Source organism: Pan troglodytes, chromosome 9 (genome assembly GCF_028858775.2).
Source record: "Pan troglodytes isolate AG18354 chromosome 9, NHGRI_mPanTro3-v2.0_pri, whole genome shotgun sequence".
NCBI lineage: Eukaryota > Metazoa > Chordata > Mammalia > Primates > Hominidae > Pan > Pan troglodytes.
Genome location: NC_072407.2, coordinates 17,556,249 through 17,574,526, shown reverse-complemented (window position 1 = coordinate 17,574,526; position 18,278 = coordinate 17,556,249). Strand labels below are relative to the sequence as shown.

The 18,278-nt window shown below is 36.0% G+C and overlaps 1 protein-coding gene across 6 annotated transcripts in view; it reads left to right on the top strand.

Moving 5' to 3' along the window:
* Positions 1-18,278, top strand: part of BTBD10 (BTB domain containing 10) — a 77,335-nt gene that overhangs the window by 39,500 nt on the left and 19,557 nt on the right. For all 6 annotated transcript variants that reach the window (XM_063783811.1, XM_016920431.4, XM_001171787.7 and 3 more), the window contains 4 exons: positions 4,079-4,275; positions 6,176-6,461; positions 8,663-8,765; positions 12,268-12,388. In XM_063783811.1, coding sequence (XP_063639881.1) covers positions 4,079-4,275; positions 6,176-6,461; positions 8,663-8,765; positions 12,268-12,388 — 707 coding nt within the window. The remainder of the gene's footprint in view (positions 1-4,078; positions 4,276-6,175; positions 6,462-8,662; positions 8,766-12,267; positions 12,389-18,278) is intronic.

The following is an 18,278-nucleotide window of genomic DNA, read 5'->3' as shown; positions in this document are numbered from 1 at the left end:
CATTAATTCCATTCAGTGTGCTTTTCTTTTTTAAAGTTATTTTTAATTGACATGTAACATGTAATAATTATACATATTTAGAGGTACTGAGTGATATTTCAATACATGTATACAGTGTGTAGTGAGCAACTCAGGGTGATTAGTTTATCACCTCAAACATTTATCATTTTTTAAAAATGTCGGGAACATTCAAAGTTCTCTCTTCTAACCATTTGATAATATATAATAAGTTATTGTTAACTATAGTCATTTTAAAGGGCCATTTAGTATACTTTTCATCTCACATGTAAACATTTTTATCTCTGGAAGCTTGATTTGCATCTTTTTAATCTGGTATGTCTCTACATTGCTTTTTGGAGGGCTGTGGTTATAGTGACTTTTTAATGTTTTTATTTCTCATTCTAACATATGTGTCAGTTCACGTTTTATTTCACTTGATTTTTTTTTCCTCATGGGTTATGTGTTCTCACTTCTTTGCATGCCTGATAATTTTTGATTGGATGCCATACATTGTAAATTTTACCTCATTTGTGTGTTTGATATTTCTTATAAATATTCTTGAGCTTTGCTTTAGGATTTAGCTATAGGGAAACAGTGTGGTCCTTTTGGTCTTGATGTTAAAATTTATTAGGGGAACTGGAACAGTGCTCAGTCTAGTTGTAATTATTTCCCATTTTAGAACCTTCTAATTCTCTTCTCAGTGCCCTATAAATTATTAGGCTTTCCAGTCTGAACCAGTGGGAACAGGACCTATTCCTGGCCCTGTATGAGTGCTGGGCACTATTTCCTCTAATCCTTTGAGCTGGTTTTTCCCCCCAGCTTCTTTTCACAGTGTCTTCACATGTGTGACTGGTATCCAGCTCAGTACTCAAGGAGGACTCTGCAAATTTCTGAGGTTTTCTCTCTGTGTTACACTCTCCTCTCTGGTACTTTTCCCTTAGAACTCTAGCCATCTCTTATCCCAATGTCTCAGCTCCATGTCTTTGACTCAGAGTCCACTGGGTTCTGCTTGTGTTTCCCCTTTCTGTGTTTACTTTGCAAATGCTCTCAAGATAGTAATTTGGGACAATTGTTGGGCATATCTCATTTGCTTTCCATTTTTCAGTGATTGCTCTCTTTCATTGCCTGATGTGCCGTGTCTTGCAGACTGTTGTTTCGTATATTCCGTTTGGTTTCTTGGGTTGTTTCAGACAAGAGTATGAACTCAGCCCTTGTTATTCTATCTTGGCTGGAAATAGATATTAGGGCTAATCCAGTCTTCATGTCCTTACCTATCCTTAGTTCATGAATTTCAAACTCTTCAATGCAGCCTGAAACAGAGCTTTCCCCTCTGAACTTGCTCATCCTCATTTTCTTTTGTACATATTAACTATTTTTGCCTTTAAAGTGATTTCTTAATCTGAAAGTATTGAATTAAATATAGTAGGACATAATTTGTCTTCCATGACATCTGATTTTGAAGGTCTGATTCAGGGTTCAGTCTATATGGGAATTAAAAGAAAATATGAAAGTGTATTATGACACCTTTTGAATTCGTTTAAAATCTAAGTGGTTTAGAGATGAAGCCAATGTTTTAGCAGTGTCTAGTCTTTCAGCTACAGGGATGTCTGGTGAAAACGCTTTTTTAATTACTCAGTCTGCTTGGCCCTTACTCAAACTGAACATTTAGCTTGTATTTGTCTTACTCGTTGTTGTACTTGTACCTTGTCCATTAAATTACCAGACTCACATTTAGATAATGTGCTTTCTTATAGTTGAAAATGATGAAAACTTAGCCGCCAGAATAATTTGAAGAGTTATTTTTTCTATATATGTTCTTTGTTCTATTTAATGTGGATTCCTTTTTTTCCTACTTTAGAAAACAAGCCAGAAATTCCAGTATTCCTACTCTAATGATTTTTTAAAAACATAAATGCAGTAGGATCTTTTGATCTGTTTGAAAGAAAAGATTATGTTCTATTGATGCAGCTGTCCTCTAATTTTTTTTCACTAGAATGAAGGTGGGAGTAGAATTTTTCTCTGTAGGTTGATGAGAAACAAATAACTGATAAAGGCTGTTAGGTTGCCTTTATTTCCTTAGAAGTAACTTTCAGGATAAATACAAAGTCAACTTTATCTTCTGTCCTGGTATTCTGTTATAGCAGGTGATGACTGATTTTTATAATGAAAGAAACCACCAAAATAACAAAAAATATTAAAGCTAATAAAATCAACCAAAGAGATGACCCAGAGACACTGAAAGATTTTGTTTTCTGAATCACGAAGATTAGATTTTAACTCGTGTGGTTTTGCTAAAGGAGAGCAGTATAATATTATGAAAGGGGCACTGGAATGACTCAAAAGGCTTAGGTTATAGTGTTATTAGCGTTTCTACTAAATGCTGTGTGACCCTGAGCAAGTCTTGCAGTTTTGAACTTTAACATCCTCATCTGTCATAAACTAAATAAACTAACATTTCATGAGTAATTATGTCGTGCCAGGTACGTTGCTGGTCAGCTTACTTATTATACTTCATTTAATTCACCTATTCACCTTAGAAAATAAATAGAATCTACATTTTACAAATGAGAAACCTAAGTTTCCAGAATATTAAGGATCATTCAAAATGCCAGGCAATAAGCATTAGAGGACAATTTTACTCTAAAGCCATGAACTTCCTTCTGTTTCTAAAAAGAACTTTAATATTTTTGAACCATATTATATGCTAACAGTAAATTTCCAAATTGCCTTAGGTCTGGCTTTATTATTTTTATTATCATCAGTTTTCTTATTTGCAGTGTACTCTAATTATTGAAATTTTATCTATTTGTCAGGGCCTGGACACTAGTGATACACTAGTGGCTACTCTATAGCAATGTCTTTTTTCTTTGGAATCCTAAAGCATTTATTGTCTGATACCCATTTAGTAGTTACATATTTGGGAACTCTTTAGTAGTTTTATATTTGGAAGTTGGGATAACTCTTGAATTGTTTAAAGTTCTGCATGTTTATCTATTATTGCTACACTTAGAAAACAAGCTCCTGAGGAAGCTTCTTTCTGTTGGCATTTAGCATAGCATTGTGCATATAGTATGTGTAACTTAATACATAATTGTGTTAAAATATTCTGTAAGCTGGACTGTTTTAATCAGCATTCTGAGTTATTCACTTCTGGTGGAGAAGTTTATTATATATAAGATATTTTTAAGTTTTAAAAATTCTGTGACTTTATGTAGTCAGAGTAGGTAGGTTTGTTAGGTTTTTCAGAGAAATGCTTTTCTTTTTCTTTTTTTTTCCTGAGACAGAGTCTTGCTCTGTTGCCCATGCTGGAGTGCAGTGGCGTGATCTCGGCTCACCGCAACCTTCGCCTCCCAGACGATTCTTGTGCCCCAGCCTCCTGAGTAGCTGGGATTATAGGTGTGTGCCACCACACCCAGCTAATTTTTGTATTTTTAGTAGAGACAGGGTTTTGCCATGTTGGCCAGGCTGGTCTCGAACTCCTGACCTCAAGCGATTCACCTGCATTGGCCTCCCAAAGCGTTGGGATTACAGGTGTGATTCACTGTGCCTGGCTGAGAAATGCTTTTCAGAAAAACTTTTAAAAAAAAATCAGTGTTTTGAAAAGGCTCAACTGAAAGTTGGTTGATTGAAGTTAGCATGTAGACTTATTTTGTTTGGCAGGGAGACCAATTTCTCTGCCCCATTCCTCAGTTTTTTAAGAGTTCCAAAAGCTCTTGCCTTCTCTTCTTCCCCTACAATGAAGGAAATCAAAAGAACATCTGAATAACATTTAAGGTATCTGAGTGATCTACTACTATTATTACTACAACTTCTACTAACTCATATGTTAGTTAACCTTTCTAAGCTTTAGTTTTCTCGTTCATAAAAAACTGAGTTCAAGTATGTGATCTTCAAAGACACGTTATTCCAGAATTTTTAAAGCCTACAAGTTTGAGGTAAATTAGGTTTCAGAATTAGAAAGTAGCATTTGATTTTTGCACCTCAAGATACTAGTTTTATGTTACTTGGGTGTTTCTTTTAAAATGTTTCCAATCTTATGTTCTGCTTTTATGGTTAATTTTCCTTTCTAACTTATCAGTACTTCCTCGCGTATTGCTAAAGGAGGAGTTGACCACACCAAAATGAGTCTACATGGTGCTAGTGGGGGACATGAGAGATCAAGAGATAGACGAAGGTCAAGTGACAGATCACGAGATTCATCTCATGAAAGAACAGAGTCTCAGCTCACTCCTTGTATTAGAAATGTGACTTCTCCAACACGACAGCACCATGTTGGTATGTAAAATCAACTAACCTTCCTAACAGTTCTTAAAAACATGCATTTACCTTTTTAAAGTAGTAATGACATTGAATTGTGCCTAATACTGCAGAGTAAAATTAGCTGCTTCTATTCAGTTGTTTCTGTTTTAGTTGAGCTTGGTTCTTGGTGTGAAAGAAAAAACAGCTCATTAAATGCAAAGTTAACGTGAATTTTTAACCTCTGGGACAGTCTTATAAAATAAGTAATTGGAAAGCCTTTGAAACTGTGATATATAGATTTTCAAAGTTTTCAATTTAATTTTTGTCTTATGAAATATATAGCAATAGTTTGTAGTAAATTATTGATAGGAGTTTAGTTATTATCATGCTAACAAAGGACCTGAAAGGTAGAATAGCCATCATGTTATTTATTCTGATTTTTGACAATATCTCAAATTTAATAATAAAAATAGATGAAAGGTGTGATGTGTTTTACTTTGTTAGTAACTAGCTCACCTTCCTTCCTACTCAGTATTATAAATGAACATTAGTACCCCAGGTGAACACATGGTATAACTATAAAACACCAGCTGAAGAAGAGGTGCCTTAGCATGTGAGCTTGCTGATTTTTATTTTCCCCTGCAGAAGGGACAAATTAAAACTTTGACTTAGTATATGCAGCAGTAGTTTCTGATAATCTGTTGTAAATAAGAATCATTAATATTAGGGTCTAATTATGAGAGAAGTTGTCAATGTTTCAGTTGATCCTTGAAGTCAGACTTGTACTTATAAGCCAGACATCAACAAAAGTATAGAGTTGACAGTTTGTTACATGCAAAAGTCAGTGTCTGGGAGAAGAATAGCAGGATATAATAAATTATTTTATTAATATTGCTTTAGCAAATTTTGCTTTTGGGATGCTACCAGTATTGTAGAAACAGGCAATAAAAGGGAGGTGTCAGAGTATCTCTGGAGATATGTCAAACCTAATTATACAATCAATAATGCTGTACAGAGTGTTCTAAGTAGTTTGAGTCATGGAGGAATTTGGCAAAAGCTGATGAAAGTGATGAGATGGAGGTACATTTTCAGGTCACCTTTAAAGTTTAGTGATCTAGTCTCTAAATGAAATATATCACAAAATCTTGGTTTTTATTTTTCTTTTGTAGACTATTAGAACATCTTAAGAAAATTTTCTGAATTTTAACAATATTTTCTACCTATGAAAATTACAGACTGTAATTATAGATCATAAAATTTGTAGCAGTGCTTTATTCAACAAACATGAGAATGAGAAGAAAACAATATATTATAAGCTACTAAAGCCACTTTATTTGGTAGACATAAAAATCATTAAAAAAAAATACTTCTTACTACCCTTAGTGAATTTCTTTCTTTTTTTGTGGGGGAAAGGGGACCTTCTTTTTTTGAGATAAATTGCTGGTTTTAGAATGCCCTTATTAACGTAGTGAGATTCTAAAGATTGTACTTTGTGTTCTCAGAATAGTGTTATCCCTTTTAGTAATTAGGACAGTTTAAATTGGTATTCTTATTAATCTTTTACTGTAATAACTTTCAAAGCATATTTATTTTACTTGTGAGAATATTCGGTTCCTTGGGTTTCTATTTTTAAGTGGAGTAATAACATAAAATTTTCCTTAGTCTTGATGTTAGTTTGAGTTAGCATTAGTCAGCTATACATCTTTTTTAAAAGTCTACAAATAAAGATTTTAGAAAGCATTTTGATGTTTTGGGTTGTATTCCTGGGAACTAAATGAATGTTTATGGTGTTCTGTTAACATCTTATTTGAAATTGAAAAGTAGAAATGCTGTGACTTAAAACAACTTTTATAAATCAAACATTTAAAAAGATATATATAAATCTTGAATTTGTAAAAGAAAATTTGCATAACTTCGTCTAACATCTTTATTTCAGAACGAGAAAAAGATCACAGTTCCTCTCGTCCAAGCAGTCCGCGTCCTCAAAAAGCATCCCCAAATGGTTCCATTAGCAGTGCTGGGAACAGCAGCAGAAACAGTAGTCAGTCAAGTTCAGATGGTAGCTGTAAGACAGCTGGGGAGATGGTGTTTGTATATGAAAATGCAAAAGAAGGAGCTCGGAATATAAGAACGTCAGAACGAGTGACACTAATAGTGGATAACACTAGATTTGTTGTAGACCCATCCATTTTTACTGCACAGCCAAATACAATGTTGGGCAGGTTTGTATTATTGCAGTTATTTGCATTACTAATTATAAGGTGCTTTTACTGCCATTATTTTTTTGTTTAAGTTTTACAGTAATTCTCTGTTGAAATGTAACATTTCTGTTTTACAGATGAAAGAACTGAGCTTTGGAGGCTAAATTACTTGTCCCAAGTTAATACAGCTTAGAAAGTGATAGAGTAAGAGCTTGAACTTGGTTTTATTTCTAGTGTTCTTTGCAGTACCAGTAGAAATAGCAAATATATTAGTTATTGAAGTCAGGATACTAAAATATCTTTACAGATTGAGACTGTAAATTGAATCCAACCAGGTGAATTTAGCAATGATAATATGTTTCCTGCACCTGGGTTCCCATTCAATCACAAAATATAAACAATCAGCATTGTTTAAAGGCGGAAAAAAACCCAATAGGTAGTTTAGCTGTAAAGTCAGCATGAATTGTCAGTTCGATGTAGATACTTTAAAAAAAAAAAAAAAAAAAAAAAGGAATGTCAACAAGTAGTTAGCAAAATGAAGGAGATAATTGTCATCTTCTGATTTGTGCTGGTCCAGAGTAATAGATCAATTTAAAGTTTGCAGTTATGGGAACCACAGTCTAAGAAGGATATAGACAATATAGACTTGATTTTTCACCATGTCCAAACTGTACCTTTTAATTGCAAAATCAGTATCTTTGTTCACACTACTATCAAATGAAAGGGCATGGGCATGAAATAGAAGTTTACATGAGATAAAAACTTGTACTTTACTAGATTGCATATGTAATGTGTGTATGTGTGATTTATCATTGTCTCAATACAGAATAAATGCTGCCATTGTGATATTGCATACATTTTTGAGTAAATATTTTCCTTCAACATTGACACTATGCTTTATATCATGAAAAAAAATCTTTGAACTATAGGCTTTTTTGTATTTTTAGTATTATAGGGGAGGATTATCGACAGAAATCAGGAATATGACTTGACAGTGTTAATAATACTTTATATTTTTACGTAATATATAGAAACAATAAAAAAGTAGATATTTGAAATTTTGGCTGTTATGTTTTCTTAAAAAAAGTTTTGAAGTGTTCATATTGATGTGAAAAGAATAGCTTTCCCCTTTTGTAAAAAGTTTAAATAATGACATTTGATTCCTGAAAGACTATCTTCTTTTTCTCCTTTTTCAATTAGCAAAGCCTTCTTTTTATGCCGATTGACTAAAGTGTGTCTTTGGGGATGAAAATTAATATTCATGGGAACTGTAAAAAGCAGCTGGCATTTTTTTTTTGGAAACTTTGACAGAAAAAGCTTTGTTGTTCATAGTTTTCTGTGTTACAACGAAAGAGAAAACTATTTGAATTAGGAAACTACTGAGTAGAAAACTTAGTTCAACCGTACCATAGGATCTAGAGGTTCACCTTTCTTTAATCATGATTTTTAAATTTTCTGGAGAGTACTAGAGTACATTTTTTATTGTTTAGGACATATTTTGGAAATTGCGTCTTTTCTAAACAGCCACTGTTGAAGGGCCAACAACATGACTTGAAAAAATCATAAAGTCATTTGTATTTTCTTACATAAGAGCTTTTTAAATTTATTTTCTTAAACTTGCCCTTGTCTTATTTCTTCATTTCTGTCTATCCCGGCATTTGATTGCTTGTCTTTCAGTTCTAGGATGCAAGTCTAATAATTTTGAGTAGGATTTGTTACATTTATAGTTAAGATTGTGAAATGTAAAACAACCTGACTTGTCCTGTATCATATCACTTTGTCTCAGTTTAGCTTGCTATTATGTGCTGCATTATGGCATTAACTGTACAATGAAAATGGCAGTTTTAAGGAAAAAGCACAGATAACCTGGTTTCCCTTTTTTTTTTCTTCCTGGTAAAATTGGTATTAAAAACTCATCTTTTTCCCTAGACTAATTGGTTGGTGTTGTTTTCTGAGAAGGGGTAGGAAAGCTCTTTAGCTTCTGAATTTTGTCGTTTATTTTATTGTTGCTTACAGGAAATCTATACTAGTGTTCCCTACCATCAAAAAGAAAATGTTTTTAATATTCTTTCTTTTATGATGTTTGCCAGAATAAATTAATGATAAAAATTCTTGAACTAAATTTAATGATATAATTCCTTTTTACTTTTGTACATGAAATCTATTTTCCCTTTTGAAGGATGTATTCTATTGACGTATTTCTCAATTATTTACTATCATAGGATGTTTGGATCTGGCCGAGAACATAACTTTACACGACCCAATGAGAAAGGAGAGTATGAGGTGGCAGAGGGAATTGGTTCCACTGTGTTTCGAGCTATTCTGGTGAGTGTTTCTTATGAGTATTGACTTAATCATAAGACCCCTTCTTGGAGGTACTTGGATTAGATGCAGAATTCTATTTGAATATCTCTCTGGAGTTATTCCAGGATATTGTTTTTCCTTAAATACCATTTAATTCATCTGTATTTTATTTTGTTTATATTTTTATTTTGCAACAGGGTCTTGCTCTTTCACCCAGGCTGGATGGAGTGCAGTGGCACAATCATAGCTCACTGCAGCCTCAACCTCCCGGGCTCAAGCAATCCTCCTGCCACACACTTCTGAGTAGCTGGGACTACAGGCATGCACCACTATTCCTGGCTAATTTTTTTTGTTTTCATTTTTTATAGAGACGAGGTCTCACAGTGTTACCTAGGCTGTTCTCGAACTCCAGGGCTCAAGCGATCCTCCTGCCTTGGCCTCCCAAAGTGCTGGGATTATAGGCATTGAGCCACCATGCCATGCTCTCATCTTTATTTTAGTACATACAAATAATACAATATAAGCAAATGAATTTTATGACCTTCAGGATGATAGGATAGGGGATTATTAATCTCTTAGGTTTGCATATATTAGGTATTTAGTAACATTTCTGGAGTCATATTTACTTCTCTTTCTCCTAAATACAGTAAATCGATCATTTTTACTATCTGAGAATGAATATGACTACTTGATTCTATTATTTTATTGCACATAACTAGCAGTGTGGAAACTTAGAAACATCTAAAAGTCATCTCCAAAATGTATTTGTTAACATCTTTAGTTTTTTATTGGTTTTTTTTTGTTGTTGTTGTTGTTTTTTGCCCCAGACAGGGTCTCACTCTGTTGCCAAGGCTGCAGTGCAGTAGTGTGATCACGGCTAACTGCAGCCTTGACCTTCTGGGTTTAAGTGATCATCCCACCTCAGCCTCCCTAGTAGCTGGGACCATAGGTGTGTGCCACCACGCCCAGCTAATTTTTTTGTATTTTTAGTAGAGATGAGGTTTCGCCATGTTGCCCAGGCTGATCTTGAACTCCTGAGCTCAAGCAGTCCTCCTGCCTTGGCCTCCCAAAGTGCTAGAATTACAGGTGTGAGCCACTGTGCCCAGCTGATGTCTTTGTTTTAAAACTTTTTTGAGGTTTTAACTGTTTTTTTTTTGAAAAATATTTTATCACACAGAGTCCCTACTTGTAATTTAAATTCAGTGATTTTGGTTCATAAGGCTGGGTGTGGTGGTTCATGCCTATAATCCCAGCATGCTAAGAGACCAAGGCAGGTGGATGGCTTGAGTCCAGGAGTTCAAGACCAGCCTGGGCAACATGGCAAAACCCCATCTCTACCAAAAGAATATTTCCAAAAATTAGCTAGGTGTAGTGGCATACCTGTAGTTCCAGGTACTTGGGATGTCACAGTTACTACAGGATTGAATGAAGGGGGACGAATGCAGAAATGAAAACAAAGACAAGATAAAAGAAAATATTTAGATAATTTACAAACTACGTAACATTCTATAAAAGTACAAAGTGTGATTAAATATAGTGGTCAAGAAAGAAACTGAGTAAATAAACTTTGTTATATATGTCTAAAAAAAAAAAGAAGGGGCAGGGGGCTCCTTGCTTCTAGTGAGCAAAGGCCTTGAGCTTCCACAGCCCTTTGTATTTACTGGGGAGAAGGAGCAGGGAGGAGGTGCTGTTGGTCAGCTGCTTGATTTGTCACAGGTTCACATGATTGCTAACAGGCTTCAGTTGTGCCTGTAGATAATCACAAGAAACACTGCGCCTGGGGCATGACTGCCCTCAGCATTCGTTTTAGGCGGCAGATGCAGTTTGTCAGTTTGCCAACAATCTGCTTTCATGAGAACAGTTTGCTCTTTGCTCATATAGCCTCCAGTGGTATACTGAGTTGGTCACCACCCTCATTCTTTTGGCCTCCAATACTTGGGAGGCTGAGGTGGGAAGATCTTTTGAGCCAGGAGGCGAAGGTTGCAGTGAGCTGAGATCACACCATTGCACTCCAGCCTAGGTAACAAAGTGAGACCCTGTGTCAGAAAAAAAAAAAAAAAAAAAAAAAAAGGTTTGATTGATAGTTTGTGACCGTTTGTGCCACAGCCTGAAAATACCATTTTCTTAAATAGTTTGAGGGAAGGGAGGATTCTGTGATGGAAGACAGATAGGGAAAATAGTTGATCTTGCTCAGGTGAGTATTCGTACAAGTACCAGAAGATGTTTCACTTCCATTGATGCAGCAACCTTAGAAATTGTGTTACTGGTTACTTTGGTTCGGAACCTCAGGAAAACTTGAGACAGGTCTTTTCTTTTTTTTTTTTTTTTTTTCATTTGAGATGGAGGCTCGCTCTGTCGCCCAGGCTGGAGTGGAGTGGTGTGATCTCGGCTCACTGCAACCTCTGCCTCCTGAGTTCAAGTGATTCTCCTGCCTTAGCCTCTTGAGTAGCTAGGATTACAGGTGTGCACCACCACGCCTGGCTAATTTTTGTATTCTTTGTTTTTTATTATTTTTATTTTGAGATGGAGTCTTGCTCTGTCGCCCAGGCTGGAGTGCAGTGGCGCGATCTCGGCTCACTGCAAGCTCCGCCTCCCGGGTTCACGCCATTCTCCTGCCTCAGCCTCCCGAGTAGCTGGGACTACAGGTGCCTGCCACCACACCCGGCTAATTTTTTTGTATTCTTAGTAGAGAAGGTTTCACCGTGTTAGCCAGGCTGGTCTTGAACTTCTGACCTCAGGTGATCTGTCTACTTCGGCCTCCCAAAGTTCTGAGATTATAGGCGTGAGTCATGGTACCTGGCTGAGCCAGGTCTTAATTTTGGGGAAAAAGTGTTTTTTTAGCTGTCCATCTTTCCCCTTGTGGAATTGAAAAGAATTTTTATCACTCATCTCTGAAGTAACTTATCTGTGATTCTGGGGTTGTCCTTTAACAACTTATTAAGTGGATTTTGGAAATAATTAATATTGCTTGTCATAATATGGAATCACCAAAGGGTAGTATTAAAAGAAGAATATCTAATGGTATGTCTTATTTTACATATTTTAATACTTGAATATGACTATAATTCTGTACTAAAAACCTCACATTTTGTTAAATTATCTAGGTAGTATTTAAGATAACATATCATTCAATTTCCTTACTTTTAAAAAAAATGTTTAAAACTTTATGATGGTTTCATAGAAATATAACTTGTAGAAGGAAAATACATATGCATTGGTGTGATGTCATAAAGAAGACGTGAATTAGGTAACAGGGAGCCCTATATTCAAATCTTACCTTTGCTTTTAAATAATTTTATGACAGGCTAAGTCGGTGAATTCATTTGGACCTGAATTTTCCTTATAGGTAAAATGAAAAAGTAGTTAGGTGAACGGAGGTCTCATCTAAGTTTAAACTTCCACATTTCAGAGATGTCAGAGTTCTCTACTGTTTCTGAAAATGTTACCAGCCCTTCCTTAATAATAAGTTTTGGCTACCTTGTGCTCCAGATATTTTATGCTTTCTTTACTTTTCTTTTTCCAGGATTACTATAAAACAGGAATAATCCGTTGTCCTGATGGCATATCTATTCCTGAACTGAGAGAAGCATGTGACTATCTTTGTATCTCTTTTGAATATAGCACTATTAAATGTAGAGATCTCAGTAAGTATGATGTTTTGTGTGTAAGTGGTTTGTAGAATTAGAATATATTGGAACAAAAAGCCTGAAATTAGTGCTGTTTACCTACTTAGACTTAAAGTATTTAATTCAATTATAAAGCATTCTAGTACCACAAAGATTATTAATGAAAGCTTGCAAAGACCTTGATAATCTCCTTGTGCAATTTTCCAAATATTTTTTCAATTTTAATAATTTTCTTTTTTGACAAACCCAGATTTCCTCCTATACAGTTTTCTATATTATTTATTTGTTACCAGTTTTATCTCCTAGATTTGGATCCTTGGCTTTGGTCAAGTGTGGTCATTTGGCTGCATTTCTTTGATTACATCATCCAAAAATTTATAATTTTTTGTATTACCACGTATGATAATATGAGCACTATGGAAAACACAAATAATTCTCAAAAACAATACCTATCATTAAAGATCCTAGATTGAATGTCTAGCCCTCATGTATACATAGGATTAAATGACTTCATCCAAGAACTTCAAATATTGTCTCAAAGCAGTGTGTAGAACGTTGTAATCCCAACTCTTTGATTGGTATTCTTCTCTCACTACTTCTTCAGCACCCCTACTCCCATTGTTACTTCTTCAGCACCCCTACTCCCATTGTTTCTCCCAACCCTGAGAAAAGATGTGATTATGCACAAAAAAGTCAAAATAGTGTATGAGAAGTATCAAATGTTGACTTAGGTACTTAAGCCAACACTTAAGTGGTTGGAGAAGTTCAGAGGAAGGGGAAGTCATTGTGGGCTAAGGATCGTGGAAGAGTTCAGTGGAAATAGGTAGTAAAGAATGAACTAAATGATTTACAAAGAGTAGATAGTATTGTTTTGGGGAATTATTTATATCTTCCATAGTGCCCAGGATATCATCCTACATGGTAATACAAAAAATTCTCAGAGCTGAGGTTTCTGGAGTAAAGATGTAGTAGGTATACTTTGGAAATACAGTAGATCCACTAGATTGTCCAATAGATTGTTGGACAGCCAGAACATACAACTGTACATTTGAACAACGTTGCTGGGTTTTTGTTGTTGTTGTTGTTGTTGTTGTTTTTGAGATGGAGTCTCGCCGTGTCACCCAGGCTGGAGTGCAGTGGTGCAATCTCAGCTCACTGCAACCTCTGCCTCCTGAGTTCAAGGGATTCTCCTGCCTTAGCCTCCCAAGTAGCTGGGGTTACAGGCACCCACCACCACACCTGGCTAATTTTTTTGTTTTAATAGAGACAGGGTTTCACTATGTTGGCCAGGTTGGTCTTGAACTCCTGACCTCAGATGATGCACCTGCGTCGGTCTCCCAAAGTGCTGGGATTACAGGTGTGAGCCACCATGCCTGGCCAGAGTTGCTGTTTTTTCACATCTTAAAAAAATGATTTTAGGGGCTGGGTGCAGTGGCTCACACCTGTAATCCCAGCACTTTGGGAGGCAGAGGCGGTCGGATCACCTGAGGTCGGGAGTTCGAGACCAGCCTGACCAACATGGAGAAACCTCTTCTCTACTAAAAATACGAAATTAGCCAGGCGTGTTGGCGCATGCCTGTAATTCCAGCTACTCGGGAGGCTGAGGCAGGAGAATTGCTTGAACACGGGAGGTGGAGGTTGTGGTGAGCCGAGATTGCGCCATCGCACTCCAGCATGGGCAACAAGAGTGAAACTCCATCTCAAAAAAAAAAAAAAAAAGTTTTAGTTGAAACCATGAGCATTATAGATCCCTGATTTCAAGTTTTGTGTCTATTCATACGACCATTTAAATTAATCTTTATATAATTAATGTTGAATTTTGGTGACTGGCAGAGATAGAAAAAAACTAGAATTTTTTACAGATGATGTGAATCTCTTAGTTCTGCAATCTTTTGTTGTGCGTAGTTTACCTTGTCATTACTACTAAGTATCTTTTATTTGTTATAGATTAAAAGTAAGGGTTTTATGTAAAATATGTGTAATATGATTATCCTAGACTTTTAGCTTTTCAGTAATATTTGTAGTTGTTTCTAGATTACTTGTAATATATGTTACTAAAAATTTAGAGATTCTCAAAGACGTTTTAAAAAGAAACTATATAGAATTTGAAGAGATGGAAGTGGTCTTGTAAAAATGTAGGTAGACTTTAATCCAAAAGTAAATTTTTTTTCTTGCAAATATATGCCTTTGCTGAATATTTGGAATGGCACTTTGCACTAAAATATCTGGGCTTATATCTTAACTTAAGAAGAAATTATACAATTTGCTTGCATGTTCTCTCTCTCTGGTTGAGGCACTCTTTTTCAGTTTGTGGCATTAAACTAGTTTGGACTTGAGGACAGAGACTGTATCTTTTTGACTTTGTGTCTATAGTGTGTGTTACATCCTAAGGACTCAACAAAATGTTTGCTGAACTAATAAATTATTGTATTCCCTTGTGCGTTTTTAGGACCCTCTTCCACTGGTTGTCCTCTCTGGTATCATCAGTCTTTCCCTTTCTCTATGTAGTAAACCTCAGTCTCAAACATACTCAAATCTGACTTATGTCTATTCTAGACGTTCAAAAACATTCTCTTTAAAAAAAAACTTGAGCTTTTCATTGGAATCCTTTGAAGTTAACTTTTTAGAAGAATTAACATATAGCTCCAAATGCTGTGTCTTCCCATTCATTCACACTTTTGTGTCTTTAGGTAGAGTTTTATCATTTTCTTCATATAGTTTCTGCTCTGGTCTTGTTATTATTTTGTGTTTTTATTATTGCTGTGTGTAGAATATGTTTAACTTTTCTAAGTGCTAACTTATAATAAAGTTACTGAATTTTGTACATTTAGCCACCTCATAGAGCCCTGTTTGTTTCTAATAATTTTTTAGTTGATCCTCATATATGCCTCACAGTTAATTGACTATGTTATAAATAACACTTTTTATATCTTTTTTTTGTCCTGTCAAATTGGCTAGAAGATTTTGAACAATGTTAAGTTTAATGGGAATTCTGGCATCTCTGTCTTTAAAGGCATTTCCCTGGACGTGGGGCTCATGTCTATATTCCCAGCACTTTGAGAGGCTGAGGTGGGAGGAGCACTTGAGCCCAGGGGTTCAAAATCATCCTAGGCAACATAGCAAGACCCTGTCTTAAGAAAAATAAAGGCATTTCTTTTAGGCTTAATTACGATGTTACTCATTTTTTCTTGACTCTCCCTTCCTTTGGCTTTTTGGCATCCTTTTTCCTGATCCTTGGAATGTGGTTGTTCTCCACTGTTAGCTACTTTCTCTCTCACAGAATCTGCACTTATTCTAAGTGGTGCTATTCATCACTGTGGCTTCAAATATTATCTTTACACTGGGGATTTCTACCTTTTTATCTTTAATTTCTAAGTGTCAACTTTAATTCTTTTTAAATTTTATTTCAGTTGTTTTTGGGATACAGGTGGTTTTGGGTTACATGGATAAGTTTTTAGTGGTTATTTCTGAGATTTTGGTGCACTTATCACCTGGACAGCGTACACTGTACTCAGTATGTAGTCTTTTATCCCTCACTTCCTCCCAGCCTTCCCCACCGACTTCCCAGAGTCCACTATATCATTCTTGTGCCTCTGTGTCCTGATCAACTATTCATTTCTAGTTTACCATTTAACTTGTCCTTTTGTCCGCTCTTCCTTCTTAATCAAGCTTTTTATGAGTTTCATGCATATAGTACATATAGTGATGAATAAAGACAGACATTGTCCCTGCCTTTATGGAGTTTATAGTCTGGTTGGGAGGACAGACATTTAACAAGTAATAAAAGCTGTGAAAAATGCAGTGAAGAAATGAGATATTATTAGAAGTGTATGACAAAGGGTCTGTGGAGAATCATTATCTAAGTGCCGTTAAAGCCGAGACCTGAAGGAGTGGCAAAGAGTGAGGGAAAGCTGACCATAGAAGCAGTAGAAATGATGTGTGCAGAGGTTTAAGTGGGAAGGAATGTGACATATTTAGGGTACTCAAAAAAAGGCAAATGTTGCTAGAGCAGAGGGATGGAATATGAGTGGTGAGGAATAAGGCCTGAGAGGTAAAGAGGAAACAAAATTTATGAATTAAACAAATATTTAATGACTCTACTCTGTACTAAGCACTGTTCTAAGTTTTGGGGATTCAGTATGAACAAACCAGGCATAACTTTCTGTTCTAATGGAATGTACACTCTATTGGGAAAAACGTGATAAACAAAGTAAATAAATCATATATGCTATGTTAGTGATAAGTGCCAAGGAGAAAAAAGTGAAGAAGTTACTTAGAGGAGCCAGAGAAACTTTCATTGGAAATAAAAATGTTAAATTCCAAGCAGAGGTTGCTAGTGAATGCACACAATGAAGGAGCTTGTCTGGTATATTTGAGAGCAGCAGAGAGGCCAGGATAGTTGGAGTGGAGTGAGTGAGAGTGTCAGTAATGGGAAATGTGGTCGGAGAGGTAACAAGGCACCTAGGTCAAATAAGGCCTCTATGTTTTGGCTTTTACTCTGAGTGAGATTGGAAGATATGGGAGGGGTTTGAACAAAAGAGTGATATGATCTGTAAGGCTGTCACATTGTACCATTTCATGGGGGCTCTGTTCACACAGAAGTCAGTGTAGAGTTGTTCAGTGCTATAATCCTGACCTGACTTAAAGTTTAAAAGAATCACTTTTGGCTGTTGTGTTAAAAATGGACCAAAAGGGGAATTGTGCTAGAAGCAAATAGATCAATTAGGAAGCCACTGTCAAAGTCCAGGTATGAGATGGTAGGGGCTTGGATTAGAGTGGAAGCAGTAAGAAGTAGTCAGATTCTGGGTATATGGGATGTTCAGATTACCAGAATTTCCTCTTCAATTGAATGTGGAGTGGAAAGAAGAGGAGAGCTTTAACCGGAAGTGTGAGGTTGCCATTAATTGAGATGGGGGAGACTTCATGAGGAGCAAAAATCTAAAAGCTTGATTTTGAACACGTTAAGTTTGAAATACCTGTTAGATATCCAAGTAGAAATGTTAAGTGGAGCATTGGGTATACATGTCTAAAGTTCAGCAGAGAAATGTGGGCTAGATATAAGTGGGAGTCATCAGTATATGGATAATATTTAAAGAAAGTGTATTAAAGGATTGATTCTAGACACTGATCTATAACATTCTTTTTCACATAGCAGGGCTTTATGTACCAAGTTGAGGATTTATTTTAAGGATAGTACAAGTCATGAGAGATAATTAGATTTGGCTGCTGTGGGGAAAATGAATTGCAGAGAGGCAAAAGCAGATGTTGGGGGAATGTAATCAGAAAGATTTTGTAGTAATTTGGGTGAGAGTTAATGATGAACAGAACCAGGATGGAGGCAAGAGGATGGAATATGTCGGATTAACTATTGCTGTGTAATAAACCACCCCAAGCTTAGCATAAACTATAACCATTTTATTACTCTCATTTATTCTGTGGGTCAGGAATTTATACAGGGCACAGCAGAGGTGGCTTATGGCTGTATCACAATATCTGAGGCCTCATCTGTGAAGAATTGATGGGCTGGGGTGGCTCACAAGGCTGGAGGCTTTATTCACATGCCTGGTGCCAGGACTGGGATGACTGAAAGGCTGGACTCAGCTAGGAATGTCAAACAGAATACCTATGTGTGGTCTTTCCGTATGACTTGAACTTCTCAAATCCTGGAGGCTGCATTCAGAAAGGAAACATTTGAAGAAAAAGCATTCCAGAAACCAAGGCAGAAATTGCAAGGCTTCTTTTGACTTAGCCTCCAAAGTCATGTGCTGTCTCCTCAGCCATGCTCCTCTGGTTACAAACAAGTTTGTATTACCAGTCTAATTAAAGGGGAGGGGAGCTAGACTCCACTTTTTGGGAAGAGATGTCAAGGTCACCTTGCAGAAAAGTATGTGGCTTAGGAGATTTTGCA